The 19179-nt window shown below is 34.8% G+C and overlaps 1 protein-coding gene across 1 annotated transcript; it reads left to right on the top strand.

Annotated features, from left to right (window-relative positions):
* The first annotated feature begins 2846 nt into the window (after positions 1-2846).
* LOC131040410 (L-ascorbate oxidase homolog) lies at positions 2847-7059 on the top strand. Its single transcript, XM_057973321.2, has 9 exons — positions 2847-3271; positions 3450-3663; positions 3781-3890; positions 3983-4253; positions 4426-4528; positions 4646-4991; positions 6022-6387; positions 6492-6570; positions 6690-7059. Exons 2-9 carry the CDS (start codon positions 3520-3522, stop codon positions 6888-6890), a joined length of 1620 nt encoding a protein of 539 aa, XP_057829304.1. The 5' UTR covers positions 2847-3271; positions 3450-3519; the 3' UTR covers positions 6891-7059.
* Positions 7060-19179: the final 12120 nt, after the last annotated feature.

Here is a 19179-nt window from a genome sequence, read left to right as displayed (position 1 = left end):
CCTTGTCTTTAAAAAAATCATGGACAATAAATCTTTTTGTTTTGTGACCACCTTAAAATTTTATGGATACAACTCAAAGAAACGATGAAAAATAAATTAACAACATATTTTGTAATAACAACAACAATAATATAATTTCATAAACCATGCAAGAAAGCATGTTTCTATGAGTATGTTCTTCGAAACTAAAGGAAACCAATTTTCGATAATATAATTAAGGAGTTAGGTTTGTGATTGTCAATCAAGTTTGTGGTTGCTTGATTGACAGGTAAAGGCTATAACATGCAAATGCTCAAGCTAAGACACACAGTGGAGAGAAAGTTCACCCATTTTCTTCTTGTTGTTACTTTATCACCACTAATTTGGAAGACCAAATGTCAAGAGATTTCATTTTATTGTGGTTTGACATAATGCAAAGCAAAAATTAGCCTTGTGAAAATCATAGAGGAAGAGGATAAATGTAAATAGCGTTAAGTTTGATTTGTTTTTGGATTTAATTGTGTAACGCAATGCAAAGCAAAAATTAGCTTTGTGAAAATCATAGAAGAAGAGGATAAATGTAAATAGTGTTAAGTTTAATTTGTTTTTGGATTTAACTGTGTAAAGCTTATTTGCATCACCATAATTAAAGAAGTAAGTGTACCAAAAAAATCCCACAAATATGTTAGTATTTAAGATAATTAATAAATAACAAAATTAATTGCTTTGTATAATATGCTTCATAATATAAATATGAATAGAAAACCTTTGATCCCTTTCTTGATCCACATGATAAGTGAAATTAGCTTTTGTAAAACAAAAAAAACTATTACCCAATTAAATAACAATTTTTTTTAATATTTTATATTTTAATAAAAAATTGTGATCCTCATTATCACAATTCATTAACTACAATAACATAAATAAAAAAATTCAAACAAATAATTGCTTGATTTGACTATGAATTAATTGTACAACTAATAAATGCCTCCGCCTCAATCAACACAAAGTTGTTTTCGCCCACAGTTTGATTTTTATTTATCGCTGTAAATTTTCAAACGACTTGTACTTGTTGGGGCTCGTGCTATTTACGCGTTTTTATCGAGTTTCTAGCCTCCAAAGTCAAATCTTTAGTTTTGACAGTCACATGCTGATGCCCCACACTTAAATTATAGCCACTTGTTTGTTCAGTAAAGGAGGGTGTGGATTTATTCCCGAGGTCTTGGATCGCGTGTACACTGTCCCTGAGCCACGTAAGCAATTATAAAATAGTAAAAAGTCGATGAAATTCAGTGCATAGTGGAAAATGAAGAATGAAGTCAAGTATGATCATACCTAACGCGGAGAATTTAGTGGCAAACACAATCCTGTCTTTTCCCCATTCTGCTCATAATGTGCTGTCAACCATAAACTATGCATCTACTTTATAAACCATAATTCCCTCCTTGATTTGACCTCGCTCCTATGTAATTTTGAATTTAATTGCATAAGTATTTTTGTTTTTTTAATGGAGGTTTTTTCATTCATAAAGTTGTTTTAGCTATCTAATATGAGAGTACAAGTTTCAGTTAGTGATGTATTAGAGGAAGAGCACCACTAGTTGAGCACCCTAACTTCGCGCTTCTCAAATCCTACGTGGAAATTTCAAATCACTTCCAATTTTTTATAGTAGTTTACTTGACAAGTCCTTTGTTTATAACTAAGCTTTCAACACCATATCATCAAGTATGGTGCCACATCAGCATGCTTTTTGCCAAGGTGTCCAAAACAGCCCCCCTAAAAAGTGAGACCAATAGGCGTGCAAAAGAGGCCCCAATAGTTGTGCAGCTGATATGGTATCATTTGATTGGTTACTTTTTACAATATTAGTACATTTCCTAACAACTATTGGTACATTTCTTAACAACTATTGGTACATTTCCTAACAAAATTTGATATTTTATGTTTCAAACAATAGGGTTTTATTTGTTCAATTTTTGGATCAAAAGGTATCAACAACCCTCACAACAATTGGTACATGCTCAACTAGTGGTGCTCTTCCCCTATTGAAATGTACACGAAACGGAGTAGAATGCAAACTTAACTATCAAATTAAAGTAGACAGATATGGAGAGATTAGAATGCAGGAATATGAAAGGAGGGAAGGAAAAAGGTGTATAGAAAGAAGATAAAAGAAAAATAAAAGTACTCTATCTCTAAATTTAATGTGTCAAAGAACGTTTATAATGAATGCAAAATAACATATAATTTTTTTTTGGTGTTACAACAAAAAATGTAGATATAGAATGAAGTTTTCTACTTATGATTGGTTGTTAGATCAATTAATCTGCTCTTGAAGTTGAATGGTTCTAAATGACCCTGCCAAGATCAAGTCTTACTGAATGCAAGACGTGGACATCATAAGAGAAGAGATCACGATTCTTGAAAAGGTTTCAACCTAAAGACTCATGCTCGAGTATGAAATAGTTTTAATCAAAGATATTAGTTTTCTACAATCCGTAACAGCTCTTGTTATTGCTTCTGCTATGTTTGTTTACATCAATGTCTTGATGAACAATCTATCATCTTGATGATAAATCACAAAATGTGATCAAAACGTTACTATAAATAAACACACAATCTAAACCATAAACAATAACAACAAAATGTAATCAAAACATTACACAATCTAAACCATAAACAATAACAATAAAATAGCTTTTTCATAAATATATTATTATCCACTGTGTACTAAGAAAATCAATCTTTTTATTTAAAAATAAATAAGCCATAATTAACAAATATCCCAAAGAAACTAATATACAAATGAGCATTGTGATATAAGCATACCGTATTACGGTTTCAGAGCTTTGGAGTTTTCCCCAAAAAGGTGAATGGACAAGATGGCCCTACTCAGAATGAGTTCGAATCTTGCCGCGTTACGGAATGTCATAACGCCCTGGCCATAAGGTGTCTTCACCAACTATGATAAAATTTCCAGGCCTTTAAATGTGAATCCCCAGAGCTGCTCATTTCATGTGCTGTAAAGATCTTTATGCCATTAATTGTAAGTTAATGGGAGCAATCGTCTGTGACTTTTTTTTAATTCAATAGAGAGTAAAGACATATTAGGAATTCATCGTTTCAACCCCAGTGCCTCCATAGCTGTATTGGGTTTTGTCTGAGAGTGGATTGAGAAGCACAATCATATAAAGAGAGACATAGCAGGGAGTGAAGGCCAATGTAACTGCACAGAAAAGCTGCATTTGTGGGAAGATTTTAGATTTGGGGTATATGACGGTGCCACAGTGAGGTTAAAAACTGCTCTTTACAGTTGGCATCTATGATGTTTGCTATGAGAGATCATGCTTTTGTTTTAACATTTCTACATTGATGGGTCTGCATTGTTTGGCTGCATTTCCTTCTCTAGTTCAATATTGAACACTGAGAAAGAACAATTTTATATTGAAATTATGCTTTTCTATGTGCAGATCATTAAGAAATTTATCCATTCTACTGAGTAAAGGAGTTGCTATATCAAGAGTTGGGCCGGGAAGATCAATGGGTTCTGTTTGGTGTCCCATTGTTCATGTGTATCTCATCATAGCATTATTTAGTTCATCTGCTCTAGCTGAAGATCCATATAAGTTCTTTACATGGAAAGTTACATATGGCACCATATGGCCTCTTGGTGTCCCTCAGCAGGTGATTTCTCTTCGCCTCATTTGAAAGTCACAAATACTTGAAAGAGTCCATTTAGTTAAATATTATGAAAGGTGGCTTGTTTGCATCAATCTAAGATCTGTATTGGTGTTATTGCAGGGAATTCTAATCAACGGTCAGTTTCCTGGACCTCAGATTGATAGTGTAACAAATGACAACATTATTATTAATGTATATAATAACTTAAATGAGCCTTTCTTATTGTCATGGTAAGTTTTGAGTCTGATATTTGTCAAATCTCATTGTTTTCAATCATTTATAGTGGAGTATGCATTAAACAGATATATATGTTATATTACAGGAATGGGGTACAACAGAGGAGAAACTCCTGGCAAGATGGAGTTTTTGGAACCAACTGTCCCATACCGCCTGGAACAAACTTTACATATAAGTTCCAAATGAAGGATCAGATAGGCAGCTTTTTCTATTTTCCGTCAATGTACTTCCATAAGGCAGCAGGAGGATTTGGAGGCATTAAAATTGTTAGCAGGCCCAGAATCCCCGTTCCATTTCCTGAACCTGATGGTGACATCACTCTTCTGATAGGTGACTGGTACAAGGCCAGCCACACTGTAAGTTATTAGAGCTGATAAACAAACTGAAAATTTTATATACTTAATTTGAAGAGCCTAATTTCTCTGATGTTATTAATGATTGTTTAGCTTCCATTTCTGCCTGTGCATTTTTTTGTACTGCTATATATTAGCATAACACCCTCTCTGTGCGTTTGCTACTTGTGTGCAGGCCCTTAGGACAATGCTTGACAATGGCAAATCTCTAGGTAACCCTGATGGTGTCCTCATTAATGGGCGAGGCTCAAATGGTTACTCATTTACAGTGGAACAAGGTAAACCCTATTACTGGTGAATCTGACTGCAAAATTGAAACTAAAGCCTGTTTAATCTCTGACAGTTATATTTACTTTGCAAACAAATCTCTGAGGTCTTCGATCTACTTGTTGCAGGAAAAACATATCGACTACGGATATCAAATGTAGGATTGTCATCCTCTCTGAATTTCAGGATACAGGGTCACAAAATGAAGCTTGTAGAAGTGGAGGGATCTCACACTGTCCAAAACTTCTATGATTCTCTAGACATCCATGTTGGTCAGAGCTACTCTGTTCTGATTACTGCTAATCAGCCACCTCAGGACTACCATATGGTTGCTTCTACTCGTTTCACCAGTCCTATTCTGACAGGGCTAGGAATTCTCGACTACAGCAATTCACGGAAGGGTGTTTCTGGACCTATTCCATCGGGTCCAACCACTCAGATTGATTGGTCTGTGAACCAAGCCAAATCAATCAGGTTTAGTTCTATTCTTGTTAACTTAAGGTTTTGCATTTTGTTTCATAGTTTCATAAGTTTTAGGGCAAAGGATTCAGGAGTGTGGCAGTATTTATTGACAAAGTTGTTAATGTTGATCATAAGTATTCATATTTCTTAGATTTAAAAACTTAAAGTTGTTAATGTTGATTAGAGTATTCATATTCTTTAGATCTCAAAATCAACAAATAATATGATGCCACATTAGTATATTAAATGACTTAGTGCTCAACTACAGGTCTGATATTTTATTTTTTTGGGTCTTTATGAACATCTCATCAAAGCATGCTGATATGGCATCATATTTGATGATGTCTCACTTTAGTTTTAAGCAGGGGACTTACCAAGTAAGATCTAAAAAATTGGGAGTGATTTGAAAATTGCCACAGGATTTTGAGAAGTGCAAAGTTAGGAATGTGGCATCATATTGATAATGTGGTCCTCAAACTTTAGTTTTAAGCAGGGGACTCACCAAATAAGCCGCTGTAAAAAATAAAAATGATTTGAATTCTGTTACATAAAATTTTGAAAAGTGCAAAGTTAAGATGCTCAACTACTAAATCCTCTCCCCTGATATAAACAATCTTCCTGTTTGAAAAGTAAATTCCAATTTGAAATCTCCCCTCAATTTTGGGTACATACGCCTTTGTAAAGAAGGCATTAGCTACAATGTATATCCTGGATATAGGAGAACCAATGTTTCAAAGCTAATGTATATCCTGGATATGGTAGAACCAATGTTTCAAGTTTGCAAAGGATCTTTATAGATGTGAAGAAATAATCTGTTTGCTTAATGAAATCTGGATCTCATAATAGACTTCTAAGCACAGGTGACTGATTATGGGATATGGGTATGACAACAAAGACTGGGAGGAAAAAGATCATAATTTTCTTTTAACGAGAGAAAAACCCTACAATTTTTGCCCTAATCAAATGGGGAGAGTGCTATTTGTTTTTAGATCTCTCTATGTTGTTCTAAATTCTCAACTGATGCAATGTAATTGTTGTGCAGACGGAACTTGACAAGCAATGGACCTCGCCCTAACCCCCAAGGATCATATCATTATGGGAACATTGCCATTGCTCAAACTTTCAAGCTTGCAAACTCTGCCCCCTTGATCAGTGGCAAACAACGTTATGCAGTGAATGGCATTTCCTTCATAAACCCTGACACACCATTGAAGCTTGCAGATTACTTCCACATTGGTGGATTGTTCACCTTAGGTGGCATTCCTAATAACCCAGACGGTAGATCTCCTTATTTGCAGACTGCTGCCATCTCTGCAGAGCACAGGGCTTTCATTGAGATTGTGTTCCAGAACAATGAAAACACCATCCAGTCATGGCATTTGGATGGATTCAACTTCTTTGTAGCAGGGTAAGTTACAAATTTAAAAATTATGAAGTCTTTCCAGTTCTGGTCTTCTCATTGTATCTCAAAAAGTAGAAAAAATCATGAACCCTTTTGTTGTAATGTAACAGAATGGAAGGAGGAGAATGGACACTTGCAAGCAGGAAGAGCTACAATGTGTTTGATGCAGTTTCTCGCTGTACAACCCAGGTGGGTAACCAAATCAATCATGCTATAATGCATATTTAACACTTATATAGTGTATATAAACACATGTATTTACATTTCAATGAAATATCTACTCAAATTCCTTGATGGGTTTGGTTCAGGTCTATCCAAAGTCATGGACCGCCGTTCTGTTGAGCTTAGATAATCCAGGAATGTGGAATTTGAGGTCACAGACATGGGAAAGACAGTACCTGGGTCAGCAAACCTACCTGAGGATTGTAACCCTTGGAGATGAATATGATATTCCTCAGAATGCTCTGCTGTGTGGAAAGGCTGCAGGCCGTCCCCACACTAGTCCATAATATTTTTTTACAACAATTCTCTTCATTGCACGGATGCTTCCTCTTGCAGTCACGATATTGTGACTGAAATTATTTGTAGTGTCTATGGCGGCTGCAATTTTAAATTTTTGGCCAGTATGTAGAACTGCTTAAATATGGTAAATCCCAATTAGCATGTGGTTTAAGCTGATTACTGGCATCGAAGTGGCATAATTTTTATTAATATTATATTTTTTTTGATATAGAATATATTATCCAAGGGTTGAGCTTAATTTGTTTATGTATTGAATTTCAATGTGGGGATTCAAGTTCAATTTTCAAGGAGGCATATAATATTGAATTTTAAGTTGTGAATCTTGGTGTTAGTTATGTTGGTATAAGCAAAATATTTATGTATTAGAGTGTTACACCGATGTTGGGGATGAGCGGATGAGGGGGATGAGAGGACAGGTTTTTGGGACGGGGGACCAAGGGCCTAAGTTTGGGGACAGCAGCAGGGGGTGGTGGTGCTGATATAGTTATACATATACATATAGTACTTGAAAAACTAGTTTTGAAAAGATGTATGATAGTATAACAATATAAGAATTACATTTCAAATGAAACTATAGGAAATTTGAAATACTAAATCAAAATACGAAGATTTCTTCAAATGCTAATTGCTAAATAAAATTTGACAAATGAAATTGTCAAATTGGAGATTCCTATTATATTGAAAATGGAAAATATGAATATTTGATGCCATTGCTAAGTCTATTAAGATGATTACATGATTCATCATTACAATGAGTAGCCAAATATAAATACTAATAGCAATAGCATTACAAAAGAGTCAAAGACAAAATGCCAAAATGTAAAATGGCAAAACTCAAAATGTAGCGAATGGAGGCCTCTAATCATTTGTGAACTCCTCACTGGAATTGCTAGACTCCTGAAGATCAAGATCACTCAAGCTCACACCAACCCACCCTACATCTGAAGTGGTAGGATCATCCTCATCAATTTGTGAAGGCTCCTTTGTCTCTACATTCCATTATGCCACTAGACTCTCCTTATACACAAGTGTTTTGCGGTCCATGAGACGCAAAACATTGTGTACAACCACAAGCTTCTCTGCTCTCTTAGAGGTAAGTCTGTTCCTCTTACAAGAGTGGATGATGTTATATGTAGACCAGTTCCTCTCAGTAGTTGAAGAATTGGAACCCTGGGATAGCAGACGGATGGCTAAAGTGGCGGTCAAAGATTTCAAGCCATGACAATTCCACCACAAAAGTGGTTCCTTCTTTGCCATAGTTTCTATATCCATCTTTGTTGCATTTGAATAGCCTCTAAGAGTGGCAAATCTTCCCCACTTAGTGTGAATTGTGTTGACATCTTTGGAATCAAATATCTTCTCTATGCACCTAAAGAAACCCTTCTTCGCCTCATCATCCTGAATCGGTGTCACTCTACCCGATCTAGCCTTGTACCACTTAGGATTCAAGGCAAAGGCAACCATATGCAAATGAGTGTTCAACTTGTCCCATTTGCATTGAATGATAGGCCAGATTTGCTCATTGTAGAATGTTAGAGAGGGGGGTCCTTCACTCGCACAACAACCTTCATCTGGTCAAGCAAAGAGTCAATGCACTCATACACCTCCAAGGTTAGATGCATCCACATCCCCATATCTGATCACCTGGAATATTGAAGAAATGATGGAGACAATGTATTTCGCATCAATCCAAAACACATCACTCTTCACTATCTCCTTGGTCTCAGCCCACCTATTTCACTCATTAGTCATAACCATGAGTTGCAATGCCAATCATTCTTTACAAGAGAATGAAATAGGATGCGTATCTAGTCTCAACTGGTTTCAAGAACACCTTCGCAAAGGTCCTGAAGAGTGCATGTGAAGTGTGGTGGTTGCAGATAAACATCTACACATCTCTCGCATCGGTGATCACTCCTCTAATCCAGTCAATCTTCCCCATGTCCTTGAGTGCATTGTTCATGTCATGCACACAACATGGGGTCCACCAAATGTGGCTATAGGCTGCCTCAATGTGTCTCCTTGTTTCTCTACACACATGGGATGTATTTGTCACTACTTGGACCACATTTTGTGGCCCAACTTTCTCAATAGCCTCCTTGAGGACCTGAAACTGAAAATCAACATCTTTGTGATGCCTTGTACAATCAACTACTCTAAGGAAGTATGGGCCCTCTACACGTGACCATGATGTTGATGAGTGGACGATGGCTAATGTCTATCCACCCATCCATAACTATGCTGCACCCCGATGTCACCCAACATACCTTCATCTTCTCCATCAAAATATTGATCTTGGAATAACACTTATCCAAGATCGAGGTCCTCGTTTTCGTCTCACCTGATGGCACATAAGATGTTCCTCCCTTCCCCACCATAGCCATCATCTCCCTATAATAAGGAGATTGTGTAACATGAAATAGAATGCCATTGGCAAAGACAAACTTGCCAATGGATTCATCTATCTCATCTCTCAGTTGCACATTAAACATATTAGCAATGGGGTTGCTTTGTGTCGTCTGCAACCTACATTTCCCTTCCCTGGTGGGACCAGAAGTGGAAGTGGATGGAGATCCAAACATCATTCCTCCTGTTTGCGAAGCATGAGAAGTATGTGGCGGATTTTGGTTGTGTTGAAGGGCTACCCTAGCAGACAAAATAGTAGGCATTGAAATAGTTGTGTCATCTGGAACCCCCCAAAGCTTGTTAAACTCAATTATGTACTTAATTTTTTTAGCTTCCTTAAAAAACTTACAATGACTCACACCTTTTCCTGTCCAAAAAAGAAAGTGTGCATTCACCCTATTGATGCTACCAAACCATTTAGTCTCACAAATGTTGCACTTCCACTTCCTTGTTCCCTCACCTGAATGTGATGTGCCTTGTACTGATATTCTTGAAACAAATTGTTTGAGAGGAGACTTAGGATCAAAAGGACCCCTAGCATACAGTGCCAACAATTTTGAAGAGAAACCTGTACTAGCTGGTGCACTCGCCATGGAACTAGATTGGGCTCCATGATTAGCCCCATGGTCACCCCCCTCATTTTCAGGTTCAAATTCTGAATCCTTTTCACTATGAGAATGGATTTCCATCTCATCCTCACTCATGTCCTGGGAGCTCATTGTGAAATTGACATTGCATTTCACAAAATAAAAATAAAAATAAAAATGAAAATAAAATCAGCCTAGTTTAACAAATAAATTTATTTTCCTATTCATCTCAAAATCAGATTTAATGTTAAAACTTGAGGGCAAAATGATGAATAGGAAAAAAATAATAATTTAAAGCTAAACAAACAAAGATGAAAGAACCAAAAATGACATTGAAAACAAGAAAATAAAACCAAAAAAACAAGAAAAACCCTACCTTGTGCTTGAAAAATCTCTCCAAGATGTAGTAGAATCTCCTTCCTCCTCTTATTCTTGCTTCTTCTCACTCCTATCACACTTGCGATCACTTTTCTCACTCCTTCAATTAGTCTTCTACAATTTTTTCCTCTTCAACTTGCTAGAAAAAAAACCAGTCTTTCAAAATGAGAGTGAAATAAACAAATAAAATGGTTGTGTTGTTTTGGGGGAATGGGTGGGGCCCACGTCAAATTAGGGTTACCCCCCAACCCCCAAAAATGTCACTTTTTTAAAAATAAATTAAATTAAAATTTTTGCATTTGACGTGGGGCGATGGGAGATGTCTAGGCGTCTCCCCACCCCTCGAGAAACACCTCTGCATCTCCCAAGGAGACGTGGAGATGTCTCCCAAGGAGACTTGGGGATGTCCCCACGTCTCGTGGAGACGTTTCCCCATCTCCGGCGAAGCTCTAGTGGCGGTGGTGGGATGATAGGATACGTTGCATCCCCGTCTCGAAAACATCCCCATCTCATAGACGCAACCCAAAAGGGGGGCAAACACGTCCCTGTGGAACACTGATGTATTAGTGATGCAGAGCCCTACCCAAGCTCCTAAGAACAGGCCCAAACAAGGTTAGACTAGTGACCCTTCAAATGACTACAAGGGTCATGCAAGGAAGGACTCCACACCTTGGATGAAACTACACACATTTTCACTAAACTTGGGCCTACTCAAGATGAGTAAAAGGCCTTACTTTCTCAAACAAGCCTTACCGGCAACTCCTACTCTTTGGGATTTTGGAAATGATCCATTCATGATGTCTAAGAACTAATTCCAAACACTAGTTTTGGTTTTGGGCACCAATTCCTTGTACCTTCTTTGGAAATCTACACCCTAGGCTTGTAGCCCTATTTGGCGATAGAATGGACCACCCATACAAACAAATTATCATTTCAGACACTCTTTTAGAAGTTGTACTGATTCCCTAAATGGTTTGGTCAGATCTGCAATTACAAGGTCTGTTCCCTTCGGAGGCTAAGAGACCTAATAGGGGTAATTAGCCCTATTTTCCAAAGCAACTACCTTTATCGGTACACCAAATGGAAAATCAACTTTATGGGTATGTGGAGCATAGTGAGGAACCTCTAATTCTAGGGTTGCATGCCTGGAATCCACCGCTATGACAACTTATGATGATTGTCCTAAATCTTGTCCTAGGTAGTCACATAGAGATGCCTACCTAATCTTGCTCCTTTCTCCACACAACAAAGTTTCCCCTGCAACAAACCATGAAAACACTAAAATACAGAGGCTTATCCTGCATCCCTCCAAAGGAAGAGTCTTCTAATGGACTAGAATGCAAGATAAAGCCGTTTTTGTTCAAAACCCTCTCCAAACCCTCACTTTCCGGGTTACAGTCAGAAGAATGGAGGGTTCTCTCTACTCCATAATAGTTAAGACCTCAGATCTCCACCAAAAGAAAACTATTTCATCCCCCTATCTACTCCATGGATGGTGGGATTCAAATCAATCCGTATAGGCACGTGCAACTCCTGCAAACTTAGAATTTATGAGAAAACTAAAATATTTTGTGTATTATTGCTTCACAAACTCCAATTACAACATCAAACACCTTGGGAATCGTATCCACAAGGCTTATACAACTCTCCAATGGTTGCCCACCGAACTTGGAGTAGGTTGGAGCCGTTGAAAGGCTTCCCCCAACAAATTTTCAAAAAGTTGCACTTTTGCACTCAAAAGTTGCATTTTGCAATTTTGCACAAAAAGTTGTCATATTGGCTAAGGTTGGAATCCCCATACATGGATCAACCAAACACTCATGAAACATGTCTAAAACCTATCAAACACAAATCTAGACCATCTATTACCCCTATTGATCACATTGTCCCAACTGGCTTCTCAAATTGCCTGTTTGGTGACATGGGCTTACATGGTGGGGTTTATTGCATACATGAAACACAAGACACACTAAGACACCCTAATGATCCTAGTCTTCATCCTTAGGGTCATAAATAACTTGTTGATGAGGTGCTCCTGCACCAATTAGTATCATGGTTATGCTTGCATGAGCAAAATAATTATAAATGAATAGCAATATAGAAAATATTTTATTCATAGAATTAAGGTGAATGTGGCATAGCAATCCCCTCTTGCTTTATGTTTTGGGCCAACAGACATTGGTAAGCGTGTACAATCACAAATTTACATTGAATCTGTCTAAGGACCTTATCCACTCCTATTTCTAATATCACTTAATTTTTTATATATCCATCTTATGTCTTAAATTTATTACATATTGGCTTTGTTCAAGATCATGAGCATAAAGATGATCCATAACACTTGTTCAAAAAATCAAATCTATCTTTTTAAAAATTAAAATTAAAATTAAAAATTTTGTTGTCTTTTCTACTAGTCATTGGGAATTTGTAAGGTATAAATTATGCTTTATTAGGGAGGTGAATTTAAAAATTAATTTTAAGAATGAATAATAGAAAATAAACTTAGATTTGATTTCTAGAAAGATAAAAAATGAATTTATATTAGTAGTAGTATGTCATCTTAGAATCATTACGTGCTTGTTTATTGTCTTTAATCTTTTAATCTTTTTATTTCGAGTCATAAAGTCGAACCTTTAGGGGTTTGTGTGAGAACATGACCCTCACAATTTAATAGATTCCTCAAAGGCATTTGTAAATATATCTTTCCCTTACATAATTCAAATATCAAATAGTGATTCAAAACAAGTTTTAGACTAAGAAGGTTTACTAGATAATCTCCATGAATAATAAGTTCACATCTATGTGACGAACTGGTCCACACATGTAGATATGAAGTCCACATGCACATAATTAAGTCTAGATAGTACGATCAAATTTCTACACTAGCAACATAGTACAAAATTTTAGAACATTAATGAAAGGATTTGTGACACTTAGATAAAGAGATAATACAAACTATACCTACGTGACCATGCAATTGATCTATTTAAGTTCATGCATTTAATAAAGGATATAATGTAGGTTAATTGATTCGTATTTAGTTGCATTTTTTTGTTAGTTTAAAATGTTTAGTATATAGGTCTTTTTATCTTTACATTTTAGTGAACTTGGTATTCTTATATAACCTAGGTTTTTAGACTAGGGTTTATCTTCTACTTACATCTTTTTTACATGCTTAGGATTTAGATCCACCCTCATTTGTGTCTACTTGTCATCTCTTGTTTAGGGTTTGAGCATGCATAGTGAAATATTTATTAGATTCCACCCACTCATCCTTGGATATTCCATCATAATCGATTTTCATAGGTCATTTTCTTTAGCTAATATACATGTATATATTTCTAATTTTGATGTCCTTATCTTTTATAGCCTTCAATCATTTTATTCTCAATACATTTGTGAGGTTTTATGTTATGTATGAGGATTTTTTTTGTGTGATTGAGGTATTATAATTTATCTTGTACTTGCTTTTTCCTCCTTTATGTAGTTGGATAGTGCCTATCCTTTTCTTTTGGATTCACTCATCTCACTTGTCCACAAGTTTCATGTTGATACCATTTCCCCTTAGACTTTTAATAATGACAAACATACATTGTGTGAAGATTTGTATTATAATTGATGCACTGCAAAAAGGATGTTAGGAACACACAAGACAAGTCATTCAAACGTTAGTGTTAGTTAGTATCAATCAACAACGAAAGATGAAAGAAACTACAATCCTAAGCGTGCATATCAAGAGAGATATCAAACATATTATAGAAAACACACAAAAACGAAGGAGAGACACTAAACCCTCCCAAATGCTCTCCAAAATGCTCATAGATGCTCCTCCCTTGTTCCTCTCCTCTCCAAGTTCCACATGAGTGTAGCCCTCATCTTTTTGCACTACTATGGATGTATTATGAAGATTCAAGATTTATGAATAATGAAGATAAAAGACTATGCAAATGCAAACAAACTAGATATGAGAAAATACCTAATTAATCTATATTGATTTTAGCCAAAATAACAAACTAGATATGATTTTGCTCCTAAATGCTCTCTCAATTTTACTATAGGTTAGATGCATACAATATTTTTGGATCTAGATTAAGAAGGAATGGACTCTATTTATAGGAAAAATAGGGCAATGGATGGTTGATATTGAGTAATCTCAACAAGGGTTAGGATTGATGGGTTTATGATCCATGTGAGGGCTTTCAACCCAATCCCAAGACGACAAATGTCATCATGAGATGGCTTGAGAGGAGAGGGAAGAAGCATTAAATGCTTGAGATGACATGAAGGTTACCTTAGGAGTTAAGGTTAGGCTTGAGTTGAATGAATAAAGTCTTTATTCAATGAATAAAGTCTTTATTCAATGAATAAATATCCAATGGACAAACTCTTGTGCAAGAGTTAGTGGGGATAACCATGGTCAAAGCAATGAATGCTTGAAGAGACCCATGAGTTAAATGAGGGTTGAGTTAGAGGGAAAGTCTCTAACCATGTGGGTGAGTTGAGTTTAACCATGTGGGTGAGTTGAGTTTAACCATAAATGGTTATGTAAGAGCCATAAATGGTTATGTAAGAACCATTAATGGTTATGTACGAGCCATAAATGGTTATGTCAGAACCATTAATGGTTTCAAAGACTTTAGGGGTTAACTTGTTGGAGATATAAAGCATTTAATGCTTTTCAAAGACTTTGGAGGCTTTGAGAAGTGACTTCAAGTTGCTTAGGAATGTGACAATAATTAGGGGATGGGTTTAGGCTAATTAGGAATGGTTTAGAAGAATCTAGAATGGGTTTAGGATGCAAGTGGGTTTGGTGGGTGAGCGAAAATAGGATTTTAATTAAAATAAAATTACTTTATTTCAACAAAATAGGTGCAACTTGCATTTGTAGGAGAATGCAAGTGGGGGGTAGTTTAGGGATTTAAATAAATATTTTATTATTTATTTAAAAGAGGAAAGGGGGTTAAATTAACTAATGTGTTTTATTCATTTAATTGATTTAGAGTGTGGCTTAGTGAATTAATTTAAATAAATCGAATAATTTATTTAGTTAATAGAAGAAGAGGTTGAGGATGAAATTAATTAAATATTAATTTAATTAACTGATTATTGATGGTTAAATAATCAAATAAATATTAAATATTCATTTAATTAAGTGGACAGATTTATGTGACTACAATAATGATGATACATTTTGTGTTATGAATATGGATGATGTTGCACCTTTTTAACCTATTCAAGACATAAGTGCACCTCATGGTCTCTCTCGTATGTCGCAATAATCCTTTGTATATCCTCATAGTTTCATGTTATTTAGAGAAGCTACACTATCTCATAGATGTTGATGCGTCTTGTGACAAATATTCTTTTCCCAAGTGATACTTCCCATGGTGATAGTGGATGCAAGTGACATTTTATCACCACATTCATTACATGATTATATCATCACTATTATTAAGCGAGGATTTGTTACATGATTATTATGGTTCTATTGATGGATCTTTAATTGTGAAATCTTTATTGCTTACTAATTGTGAGCACTTAGAAGATGGTATCGTATTGATTAGTGAGTTTAACTTTCATTTGACTAGTAGAGCATAACATTGATTTAATTTAACTTTCTATGCTAATATTCATTTATGGACTTAGCACATACTCTAATTGTGTATTTCTCTTCTCCTAGTGTGATTGAGGATAGTATGGGCATAGTCGATCCCTCTCATGACCTATCTTTTGATATTCATTCATCATTATATCTCCTACCATCCATATGGCTTATACATCAACTCATCATACTTTTCATTCCATTCCCTCTCTTCCTACACATTTACCTACTTTTCATACTAAGTATGCTTCATAAAGTTATCATGCAAGTGGACATACACATAAAATGCTAGCTAGAGGTCAAAATGTTCCAACTTTGTGACCAAATTTTCTATTGTACAATTGACATTCCTCCCACACCTAAGCTTACATCTAAGCAATATAATACCAACAATTCCAAAATACACAAGCTACAATATTTCTTGTGGATGTAATATTCACATCACCCTTCTATAAGGATACAATGTGAAAAATATTTGGAAAATATTCAAATGGATTCTAATTATACTCCAACTTCATTAATAGAATCTATTAGCCATAATAGCCATCATAATATTTCATTTGATACATATAACTGCAACATGAGTCTATTATTAACAAAGTGTTACCTTTACACATTGTGATGAGATATGATACAATATGACCTAAATATAAAAAGAACTCCCAAGTTTATCTTAAGTGTAATAAAGTAAAAAGGGACCCGATTAATTAATTATGTGGTGTTCCTATTTTACCCTAATAATAATTGTTATTGTAATAGATTGTTTGCCAATTGTACCCTATTTTAGGTGCTTAATGTCTTAAAGTTAGAACTTGTTTGCAATCCTAATCTTGATTTAATGTCCTTTTCGGCGTGATGGTGCACATACAAATGTTGTTTCATACATACACTATTTTTAGCACCTATAGTAAAGGTTTGATAACTAAATAAGATAGTGCAGTATGGGCCTTTTAAGGCTCATCTTGAGAAAGGGGAATTTTCAGACTTCCTCACCAACAATCAAGCCCCAAAAAATATTTTAATTATCAGAGTGAAAACTTGGAAATGTGCAAAAATACCTAATATGACCAAGTGTAGTATATGAGTATGTATATGTAGGTATTCCTATAGTTATAGATATGTAGGCGTTGTTGTTGTTGTTGTGTGTGTGTGTGTGTGAGAGAGAGAGAGAGAGAGAGAGAGAGAGAGAGAGAGAGAGAGAGAGAGAGAGAGAGAGAGAGAGAGAGAGAGAGAGAGAGAGAGAGAGAGAGAGAGAGAGAGAGAGAGAGAGAGAGAGAGAGAGAGAGATCCATTCATTCCTCAAACTATTGAATGTAAGGAATGATGAAGGTATATTTATTTAGGTGGATAGGTGATTAATGCTCATAGAACAAACTAATGATATAAGGTAATGGATCATTTTTGTAAGATGTTTTCAATAAATTTATTTCATCCAAACCCTACATTAGCTTCATCCCATGAGATCAAATATCCTTAAGGTGTGACATTTAATTTTTAGTAAATTGAAGGTATACAAAAACTAAAGGCATTAACAACCAGATGTTGATATAGGTTTCAAAACCTTTAATTTTTGGTTAGTGGGAGGATGCTGAGAAATGCTAAGGAAGTTATCTATAAGTTACTACCAAATGAATTTTCTCATGATAACAACTTTGAAACCTCTTCAACAAACGCCATCACAAATTGTGAGGTGAAATATGTTTGAGGAATTTAGTTAAAATAGTTCACAAGGTCACATCCTGATATTATAGTAGAGGTCACATACTTGTAACAACTACAAAAATACTTGCAACTACAAAAACAAAAAGACAAGAAAAAGTCACATCCATTGCATTCAATCATGAAAAACATTAGAAATTCATATGTTACAATAGATCAAACAAATTTAGACAAATACATTAAAACTTGTCTAGAAATTATAAATTCAAGAGCAAGAAAAGGAAAAAAATTCAAAACAAGCTCTAAGCCTACACAAATCCATCCCTTTTTTGAAAAAAAAAAAGAGACAAGAGAAATGGACAAGTCAATTTTGAATTTGGAATTCATTCATAAGTTTCATACTTTACTTCTCAAACCTTTGCAAATTATTTCCTTTTCCCATTTTGTTTGATTTGAGGTGCTAATAGTTTTGAGCCAACTTTTATTTTTATTTGATAGTAAATATTACGTTGATATTTATCTTTAATGGTCAGATAATACATGACCAAATCATGTCGAACAGAGTGAAATTTGAAGTAAAAAGAATTTTTAAACGTGTGAGGGAAAAACTTTTATTTGAGTGAATTATATGAGTGGCCTTATGAAACTCTAGAAGGGAAAATCATGTGTAAGAAATAATTTTTTTTATTATGGATAATAAATTATATGATTTGCTACCTCATTATATAAAGGTATATTTATTTATTTTAATAAAAGAGTTTTATTTTGAATTTTTATTTAGAATAAAATTTAAATGTTTATATGAAATTTTTTTTAAGAAAATTTTTCTCTTTTCTTAGTAGATAAAATCAATATGTTCAATTATTTGTAAATCTATATAAATGTGAAATCCTTCCCATCTTTTCAATTTCCCTCTCTATCTATATATCCCTCTCTCTACTTTTCTATATTTTTATTAGAGCATATTTGATTTGAAGAATATTTGATCTTTAGTCTTCTTTTTCTATTATATTTAATAAAAAAAAGCATAAAAATTAAAATAATGTTGAGACAACAAGGTGTCATTTTTTTGGGGGGGTTCTTATATGTAAGGGATAAAAATATTTATTTTGTATTTTTAATTTTTAAATTTATATATCATTTGTAAACATAAAGTTATGTCTTACTAGTTTTTTGGTATTTATATTAATTTTATTTAGATTTTTTTAGCCAAATTTTATTATATCCTATTTTAATCTAAAATAATCCACACATCTACATCATTTGACATTTTGGATTAGGTCACTTAATATCCTCTTCATTATAAATTTGAATCCTAAATTCTAAACTTTAAATTTAGTGACTACTAACATATATTTATAAGCATTTTACTTTATATATTTCCCTCTATATATATTTCTCCTCCTCCTCCTCTCTACATATTGAGCTCTCTCCCCTTCCTTACCTATCTCTCTCCCCCTCCCCTCCCTCCCTTCCTTCTATAACTATCTATCTCTCTCTCTCTCCCACTTCTACCTCTCACTTTATCTCCCTATTTCTCCCCATCTCTCACTGTTTCCTAGGGTTAAAATTAATCATAAAAGAGATAATCATATATAAAAGAGCGAATCACAACTCTAAATCCAATTACAATTAACTCCTAAA

The sequence above is a fragment of the Cryptomeria japonica genome, chromosome 7 (assembly GCF_030272615.1).
Source record: "Cryptomeria japonica chromosome 7, Sugi_1.0, whole genome shotgun sequence".
NCBI classification, from domain to species: domain Eukaryota; kingdom Viridiplantae; phylum Streptophyta; class Pinopsida; order Cupressales; family Cupressaceae; genus Cryptomeria; species Cryptomeria japonica.
The sequence above is the reverse complement of the archived record's forward strand: the minus strand, read 5'-3'. Positions and strand labels throughout refer to the sequence as shown.

Coding starts and splice junctions, on each gene's coding strand:
- LOC131040410 (XM_057973321.2), top strand. CDS start 3,520: ATGGGTTCTGTTTGGTGTCCCATTGTTCATGTGTATCTCATCATAGCA. Junction 4,529..4,645: donor CTCATTTACAGTGGAACAAG/GTAAACCCTATT, acceptor TACTTGTTGCAG/GAAAAACATATCGACTACGG. Junction 6,571..6,689: donor TTTCTCGCTGTACAACCCAG/GTGGGTAACCAA, acceptor GGTTTGGTTCAG/GTCTATCCAAAGTCATGGAC.